The sequence below is a fragment of the Phalaenopsis equestris genome, unplaced genomic scaffold (genome assembly GCF_001263595.1).
Source record: "Phalaenopsis equestris unplaced genomic scaffold, ASM126359v1 Scaffold000421, whole genome shotgun sequence".
NCBI lineage: Eukaryota > Viridiplantae > Streptophyta > Magnoliopsida > Asparagales > Orchidaceae > Phalaenopsis > Phalaenopsis equestris.
In genome coordinates, this window is record NW_018164862.1 from 621,635 (window position 1) to 631,605 (window position 9,971).

A 9,971-nucleotide genomic window follows, 5' to 3' on the forward strand; every position below is an offset into this window, starting at 1 on the left:
AATTTTAGTTTAACGAGCCAATTTCAAGCCGAACACGAGCCGAACACGAACACGAATATTTAAATTGAGTCGAACACGAACACACTGTTCACGAGCCGATTTCGAACACGAGCTATTTCGAACGAGCCGAATACGAGCCAAGCCTGAGCTCGCTCAAGCTCGGCTTGTTTACAGCCCTACGTATTAGATGCAAAGAAGCCCTACAAGGATTAATAGGTTTCATATCAACAGAACGATATTAATGAGACTTACAAGCCATGGTATGGAAGCTTAAGTTCAGAAGGATTTTTGTTATAAAAAAGTCTTGAAAACCAATATTAAATGTAATGCTAAATATCTTGACAAATCTCAAATTACACTAATTAGATTTTATAGAACACTATATGAATCAATACATTGCATCCGACCACTAGAAGCCTTTTGTAATGCTTATAAGAATTGTGATTAGGTGTTCTCTTATTAGGTGAGAGCATCTCTCCTCTTATCGCTTTACTTGCCGTACCAGTCAAGCTAACTCAATTATGATTAAAAGTTGAAAACTAGACAAGGTAGTCAAGCAAAAGTTTAAAACACCTCTTTGAGCAATTTTGAGAATGTAGTGCCCTTCTCGTAGATCAAAATCTCAAATTCAAAATATTCTAATGTTAAAAAAATATATTATGGATGTTTCAACGAATTTCAAACAATCTTTCTAGAGCCATCGAGTCAAACAAGAGTTTCCAATTAAAGCCATTCTAATTAATCCATCCGTGAGGCCTAGATTGGGAGTTTTACAATAGAATTTTTAAAGTCATTCCAATTAACGATTGTGTGTCACCCAAAAATTGGAATCGTCCTCGGCAATCCTTACGGCTTTGGCCCCCTCTAGGCTAGGCCGGCTAACGTGGCCATGCCGACTGGACTGGCTAGGTCTGATTGGTCCAGACCGGTCTTCCCTGGACTAGCTCGTCTGCAGCAGGTGCAGGCATATCAAAAAGCTCAAAGGATGTGGGACTTATGACTTTTATCTTAGAAAAGGATGTGGGACATATGACTTTTATCTTAGAGAGGTCAAAACAAACGAGACATATAACTCTCATGCAGAGAGGTCCAAAGTTTGTAGAGGACTTACAACTCAAATTTTAAATAGGTCCAAGAATTGAATATCTTATTTTAGAGAGGCCCAAAGTTTGCATGCAAAGATTTTAGAGAACCCAAAGAAATGTAATTTATAACACAAGATGCAGAAAAGCTAGGGATGTTCGAAAAACTTATTTTTGGCACAAAATCTGACCAAGGTTGCATTTTATAGCTAGGAGAAGGACCTGTGAGTGGGAATAATTAGTAACAACATAAAGAATGAGGAAATTTAGAAAAAGATAAGGCTTACAATTGTGATCTTAAAGCGGACCAAGAATGTCAGCTTACAACTCTAATCATGAAGGGGCCCGAGAGAATAAAGATTACAAATTTATCTTAATGGTCTGTAGGTATGAGGAATACAAACTTGATCTTAAAGAACCTAAGAATGTCAAACTAGTAGCTCTGATCTTATAGAAGTTTAAATAGGTGGGCCTTACAACTTTAGATGCATAGAAGCCCAGAGATGTGTGGGTTTTATAACTCTAATTAAGGGAGGCCCAAAGATATAGAACTTACAACTTAAATTTTAGAGGATTCTAAAGATGCAAGGCTTAAAACTCTAAATATTCCATAACCCCAACAATGTGGGGATATATAGATCTTGGTATAAAGATGGTGAAGGATGTTCCCCATGAGATGATGGCTCACAGATGTGAAAAGCTTCTTAAATTTTTAAATTTGTTGGGAAGATTTTAAAATGGTGTTTCAGGTTCCGAGCTTAAGACGAGTATTACAGTAAAAAATTAAAGCTATCCTGGTGACTTTGCATGCACTGAAGCTAGCAAGTTTGTGTGGATTTCAGAGAAAGTCAACAAATATTTTCTTTGCTTTATTCAGGTTATTGGGAATTAGTTGGGTAGTGTAGGGTTGACCTAGAGTTTTTGTGGAAGGTTGAGGCCCTTAGAGTAGTTTGGTGATGGTAGACCCAATACTAGCTCAGTTTGGGCTACTTTGAGTTGATTCTATTTAAATCCTTAATAAATTGGTTTAATGAAGGCTAAAAAAATGGGGAAAGGAATGTAACTGGTTTATTCAGCATTATGAAGTTATGATCCGAAGTGGATAAACTAATTTGGAGAGGTCAATGATGGATTAATATAATGGGGGTTGATTTGTGAATTGGCAATTGAGGTTAAGATTAAAGCACAGTTTATTTTAGTAGTTATTTTATGTTCTAAGGGACATGGTGGGATGTAGAGAAGAGGTCCTATGTGAGTGTGAGTGTGGTTTGTGGGTGGAGTGCTCGGATATGTGGAGTTTGGGTAAAGGGGGAGAAATTATGGCCAATAGCTAAGGATAGGCTTCCAAGCCACTTGCATGCAAGGTTGAGGCTTGGAAGAATAGTGAGAAAGCTGTAAGGAATGCTAGAATCACACGTAAAATATTACCTCATCGTTGAATGAAGATATTTTTAAAGGATGAAAATAAAAAATTCCACCAACCAACTCTCAAGAGGAGAGCAGAGGCTACCAAGCACAAAGAATCCTCAAACTTCTAATTTTGAAAGCATCCAAAACTAGATTTTCATTCATTCAAATTCTACCCTAAGACTTAATACAACCTATTCAAAATACAAATGTTTTAAAAGAGAATCTTATGGAGGTGAAAGAAGATAATGAGAAAAAATGTAGGATATCAAGTATTTGGAAAAAATTCATGCTACGAATGCATGGTCACCACTTCCATCCTCCTAGAAATATCATTGCAACTCACACATGCTAACATCATTTCAAAAAAATAACAATTATATTTAAAAAAACTAAAATATGGATAAAAAATTAAACATCTATCGTGACAATAATTCACGCTTGAGCCTAGCTTGAGATCATGTTCGAAGTTTTTGAAATTTTCTTTAGACTTTCTCCTTACTTATTTGGGCTTTCGTATAATTTTGTTGGGCTTCTTCTTTGTCTCTCTCAAAAATCCCTAAATCATGCGATTGATTTTCTTGATTTATGCATAAAAAAGTATCCAAAGATTGCGAAATATAATCTAATCTTATAAAGAACAAAAGATTGGAGCATACAGATCTAAATTTAGAGGGACTTGAAATATGAGACTTACAAATCATTAAAAAGCCTAAAGATGTTTAACTTAAGACTTTGATCTTAGAGAAAATGATGCCAACAACCTTAAGCAAAGCGAGGCCTAAAGTTGAGGCTCGACTTATCTGGTTTGATAACTTTATCTAGCCTGTCTTAGGGCTTATAAAAAGATATAACATAGAAAATTTACAACTTTGGCTGAGAAGATTAATATAATTGGTTTAACTTCCTCCAGAATTGATTCTTACATTAAGAAAAAGGCCCAAAAGTGGGCCTATATCTAAAAAAAGGAAAGCTAAGAAACAGGACTCGCAACTTTATAGAGAGGCAAAGATGGCCAAAGGAGTTGAGGACAAAATCTAATGGGCTTATTAGTTATATGCCAGCCGACCTAACTGAGTTGGGGCAATGAAATGCCCAAGAATGAAATTACATCCAAAGGAGATGGGGATGGAACTTGCAATTTCAGATGCAAAGAAGCCTTACAAAGATTAATAGGTTTCATACCAATCGTACAATATTAATGATACTTACAACCATTGGTATGGATGCTTAAATTGAGAACGGTTTTTCTTATCAAACAATCTTGAAAATCTATATTAAATGTAATGCTAAATATCTTGACAAATCTCAAATTATAGTAATCAGATTTCATAGCACACTATGCAAATCAATGCATTGCATCCAACCACTAGAAGCCTTTGGTTATGCTCATAAGAATTGCGATTAGGTGTTCTCTTATTAGGTGAGTGCATCTCTCCTCGTATTTGTTTATTTATGGTAGAAGTCAAGCTAACTCAATTATTAATTAAAGTTGAAAACTAGACAAGGTTGTCAAACAAAATTTTAAAACACTCTTGAAGCCATTTTGAGAATGTAGCGCCCTTCACGTTGATAAAAATCACTATTTCACAATATTCTAATGTTGAAAAAATACATTATGGATGTTTAGACAAATTTCAACCTATCTTTCTAGGACCATTAAGTCAAACAAAAGTTCCACTCTCTCGGTCTAACAAGACAGGGCAGTCCCTCAATTTGGTTATTTTGAAGTTTTCAAGGGATTTAATTTTATTTAAGAAACCCACCTTGCATTACAACACCAACAACAACAAGTCTTTATCCCACTTAGTAGGATCGGTTACATGAATCCTTTTTCTCCATTACGTCCTATTGAGTGTCATATTCCATTTAATTTTAATAGATTAAGATAATTCTTTATGCAAAATGCCCAAGTCTTTTTAGGTCTACATCTGCCTTTCTTAATATCTAAAATAGGTACTCTCCAAAACTGGATCATCAAATGGTCGACATTTAATGTGACCAAACCATCTAAAACGACTCTCTCTAATCTTGTAAACCATTGAAGCTATACCAACCCTATCATAGATATATTCATTTATATATTCATTTCGCATTTTTGCATTTTTTCTCTAAGTGTCAAACCACTCATCCACCTAAGCATTCTCATCTCAACAACACTTAACTCTATTTTTTGTTCTCTTTTAAAGGCCAACATTCTGCGCCATTGAGCATTGCAGGTCTCACCACCATCTTATAAAATTTTCCTTTAAGTCAAAACGACACTTTTCTATCACACAATAGGCCCGATGCATTCCTCCACAAATAACATCCCCATCTATATCACCATCACTTTGAACAATGGACCCAAGATATCTAAAATGCTCACACCTTTTAATGATTTGATCACCCATAGTTACAACTCTGTCATTAGAACTACTATTGCTAAATTACATTCCATGTATTCAATTTTAGATCTATTCATACAAAAGCCTTTAGACTCTAATGTAAACCTTCATAATTCATTTTTTTTCTTAAACTCTTTCTCTAGTCTTATCCACAACAAGAATATCATCAGCCCACCTTGCATTACTAGCCAGAATTAAGTAGAAATCATTATGTATAAGCTTAGAAAGATTTGAATTGAACTGAAAGCAATCATAGGGTCCACAAAGTCATCCTTGATCTAAAGACATTTCCAGAAAAACCAAATATATATTTTTTAAGCTATTACGAATTTTTGAAATATTTGAAGGGCAATTGACACATTTTTTTTCATATTTTAAAAATAATGCATAAATCCATAATTATTCAAACGCGAGTCGAATGATTCAATTTCGACATCATTTAACATAACTTCTGTATGTGCCTGTGCATGGGATTTTAAAAATATGATTTACAAATTTGAAAGCCCAATTAATCTATTAATGTGGCATAGATCGGGAGTTTTACAATAGAACTGTGAAAAGCTGTAAAAGAATGATTCATCGGCCAGTACTTAGTAGTTCTACAGGCACCTAGTTGAAACAAGATTGGGCCTTCCTCTAACAGGAAGGAATTGACATTTAGTCAAATAGAAACAAGCAAATCAAGCGAGCCTACCGGATTTTGATCCAACATCACAAATGCAGCTAAATGGAGGGTGTGCCTATATAATGACCGAAGCTAGAAAATAGGATCATGATATTGCTTGGTCTAACTTTTCCTTATCGCATGGCTTTCCGGTCCATCGCTCACGCCAAGCAAAGTTTTAGGAGACAATGCAGACCTGCTTGACTCAAGTTTAGTATTCAATAAATACACACAACAATGGTTAGCAATAACACGACGAGCTAAGGCTCCTAACTGAGACAAAAGTGATTACAATAAGCTTTTCATGCTCTTATCTCAACGCAGATATTTCCCAAATTATGTGTAATTAAAGAAGACAAACTTTCAACAGCATGAAAAAACAAAACCTTCTAATTAATTGCGAAGCTAAAAAAAATAAATAAAGGGCTTTTACATGCATACCACCCAATTAACAGATATTTACATATCTAACTTCTAAACTTTACTTTTTCACAATTATACCCCCCAAATCTTTCACAAGACATCAAAAACACCCCTAAGTTAAATTTTGAAAAGTGAAATACAGCTTTTCATGCGTAGATAGATGGCATATATGTAAAAATTGAAGTTTTGGTGTTATATATGAAAATACTGATTGGCATCTATGTAAATCTTCCAAAAAATCAATACCGACCACTTCAAGTGTCTGCAACAGTTTGCCAAGCTGGTGTGCATGCCGCTCAAGATCATTTACGCCGTCAAGCATAATGTACTCGATGAAGATTTTCTGTTGACTGGAGGAAATAACAAGTAATAATTTTTTTACAAAAACAGTAACCGCATGCATCTTAAGGGGATGTTAGAAATACCATATTACAAAACTGACCTTTTTTCTTGATAGGCTCGAAGGGCTTCCATAAGCCTTCCAAGAGGAAAAGCTCTCGCAGAAGGCATTATCTGACACCGGATATCCTGATCTGGTGCATGCAGTGATACGGCGAGGTTAACATTCGGGAGCGTGTCATGAAACTTGTTGATGGAATGTATGATCCCAACCTGCAAATTCCATGCAAAATATCACAAGTAATGTTTAAACATGAGAAATACTTAAAAAAAATTGTCCTATCAGAGAAAGTGCATTCAAACATTTATGTCAGCTTGTTTCATTGGCAAAACTGATTCAATTTTAAACTAAGCTGAACCTTTAAAGAAAAAGCATTCAATAGCTCTATCCCAACTATTTGTGGTTGGCTTTAATCATCATTCTCCATTCATACCTCTTGCAAGAGGTGTTAGCCCTATTTTGTGCAAATTTTTATATAACTTCTATTCAAATTACCTTCAAAATGTCAGTTTTCTTTCTAGTCCTTTAAAATAACCCTATTTACTTAAATAGAGATATGATATTGTCTAATCCAGCAACCACAACTTCTATTATCATAGATGTACATTTTAAGTCCAGTTTCCTTTTGCCTATAAACATAAGAAAAATGTACTTAGTTTCACAGGACATAACAGTCCCAACAGAAAAATTGACTCTCTTTAGAAACAGCAAAAAAGAGCAATAGGGTAATCCTATAATAAGCAAATTTAACACCAAATAAATATGATAGATAAAAATATAAAACCATGTGAATAAAGACACCATATTTACATGTTCGTTCAAGGCACAAAAATCCATTTTCAAGTGTATATATGTGAGTACAAAGTAAGAACATTAACAAATTTATAGCAAATCCTTTCTTACAAAACTAACGAGGACAAAGAAGATCTGTCCATACTTGAGCACTATTTGTCAAAAGAAAATTAAAAAAAAAAAAAACTGAGAAAATACGAATTCTTCCCTCACTAATCTGCAAGAATGTGAAAAAACAAACATATTCCTATACAAAAAAAAAAAATAATTAAAAAAAAGCTTGCAATATCCCTATAGTCTTAGAATGACTGCCTTAGGATCTACAACACCATCTCCACTGATATGCAACTTGGAGAGACCTTTTAATGCCCATGATCACATTTTCACAAGAAGAAACCATGTGAAAGCCTTGTTGTTGTGTCTACTACACCAAATTGCTCATATGAAGAAGAACTATAGCTGCTTGTTTTATTTGCAACATCCGTTGCAAAAGGCTGTCCAATTAAAAAAAAAATAGGAATACATGTTAGAGCTTAAAGGGTAAATTACCAAATGCTCATAGGTAAATTGTTGTGAAATCTTGCCCCGTCAAGAATCCTTTCGTCGAGTTCCAAGAACACCTGAAAGAAAACCTTCCAAAGAGCTCTCTATGTATTTGAGTTAGATGAAAAAGAATAACCGAATTTAATATAAAATTCGCTGCACTTCTTGCTGCACTTGTTGCAGCGATTGGATTGTCTAAGAAACTTCAGCTCGTTGTAATTGCTATGAACTTCTTGATGTTGGCCAACAAGAGCCTCTCTTGAACTGTTCTTGCCGAGCGTTTGTAGCCTAGACACCTTGCTGTCCTTGAATACAGCACACTTCCTGCAGTTCGTAGGAATGGAACTCCTCGGACTGCAATTCAAGAGGGTGAACAGCGGGACACCCTACAGCTGAATCCAACCTATAGCCAAATGCAGATCTTCTCCTGTAGCCAAGGAATGACTTGCAGTCTTCTCTTGGCAGCCGAAGACCTACCGTATAATGACTACTGTAGCCAAGAAAATGGAATAATGCAGCAAGCAAAGCAAGGGAAAAAAAAAAGGAAGAAATCTTAAAAGAAGGAAAAAGAAATGCCGCAGAAAACAAGAACTCAGACACAAGAAGATTTACATGGTTCGGTCCTTAGACCTACATCCACAGAGGGAATCGCTACCAAAATTTACTAGCACAAAGGAAGATTTAGAGGCTCATTACATCGAGGAATCACAAAGTCTCTCTAGATTTCTCTCTCTACTAGACCTCTCCCTCAATTCTAAAGCCTCTCCAAGATCTTCCTCCCCTTGCTGAATTTTCCTCCTCCTCTTGATCTTCTTGATCAGATTTTTCTCTCCTTATGATGGTCTACTCATCCCTTAAGACCCCTCATCTATTTATAGATGGATGAGGCTTCCAAGAGGCAAGAAAAAAAGAAAAAAATTACAAGTGTGCCATTTTATGTCATAATTAAGAGCCATGAATAAACAACATAAATCAAACAATTCATTCCACTGCTAGCAAATCCTCATATCAATAAATAACATAGTATGATTTTTTTTTTTCAAGTATGCTTAAATTAACTAATAACTCCCCGAAATCTTGTAAGGACTTCATCAGTTACACAAATCAATTAAGCTCAGGAACTATCTATATGATTACCTTGGTAAGAACTTCAGTAAGATTTTTCTATTTGTAGATCTTCAAAAAAGTCTTGTCATCTTCAACAATCAATCTAATAAAGAGGTATTGAACATCAATATGCGTCATTTTCTAATAATACATTTAATTTCTAGCTAATAATACTGCATCACAAAAGAAAAAAAAAAGAGTTGTCCTTATGTAACCCAAATCTTCAACCAAACATCTCCGCCAAATAGGTTCTTAAATGCTTCAAACAGTATCAAATACTCTATCCTTGGATTGAACAAGGCAATTTGATAGGATCTGAAGCAAAAATCAACAGGATTCTCCACAGAAATTAGAGTAAAACAGATATTTTATTTCAATAACTCAAACTCAATGAGAATACAAAGATAAGTACCTACAATTAGAGAGGTACGTAGGAAATTCTCTCCCAAAGCCTAAACCTAAGACTAACAACTAAATCCCATGCATATCTTTAACCCTAGACATAAGAAGCCTATCTATACCCAAATAATAAAAACTATAAAAAACTAAATTGCCCTTGCGCTTACAAAAGACAAATTTGCCCTCAGGCTAGAAGCCCTCGTAACAATACTCCTCCCCTACAGTTGTTTCTATTTCTTCATTCTTTGTCTTCTCGTCCTACACTATGAGAACTTGTAATCTTCAATCCTTGCAATGGTGTCCTGAACAAACTTCTCATCACATCGAAAACAAACCCCTTGACTCGCTTCTCACGAATCTCGGTCTTTGTAAGGCGCTTGAGTATTACTCCCAATTATGGTTCATTATTCGTGTCTCATGCTACCTCCCTCTGGACTTCCACTCTTTGAACTTTTGGCATCATTATGGTTGCAACAGTTTCGTACAATAGTCCATCTGTGCTACTCCTGCTGGCTTTCTTAATCTGGTTCTTGTCTCCCACCATCTAGCTCAATCTCTGCGATCTTAGTAGTCAGAGTGTTGCCCGTATGTTGGGCTTTAAGCCCTTCATAAACTTCTTCTCCAATTCTGCTTTAGAAATCTCCCGTAGTCGTCCCGACAATAGTTCAAATCTCTCTCTATATTTCATGATTGTCACCTCCTGAGTCAAGGCATAGAATTGCTCGTGTATGGCTCCTTCACGATTGGCTCCGGAACATTCCCACAAA

General features: G+C 35.4%; 1 protein-coding gene across 2 annotated transcripts in view; it reads right to left on the minus strand.

Moving 5' to 3' along the window:
* The window catches only part of LOC110027216 (dual-specificity RNA methyltransferase RlmN), a 34,819-nt gene that overhangs the window by 2,857 nt on the left and 21,991 nt on the right, over positions 1–9,971 (minus strand). For both annotated transcript variants that reach the window (XM_020728548.1, XM_020728549.1), the window contains 2 exons: positions 6,406–6,575; positions 6,214–6,313 (listed from right to left, as the gene is read on the minus strand). In XM_020728548.1, coding sequence (XP_020584207.1) covers positions 6,214–6,313; positions 6,406–6,575 — 270 coding nt within the window. The remainder of the gene's footprint in view (positions 1–6,213; positions 6,314–6,405; positions 6,576–9,971) is intronic.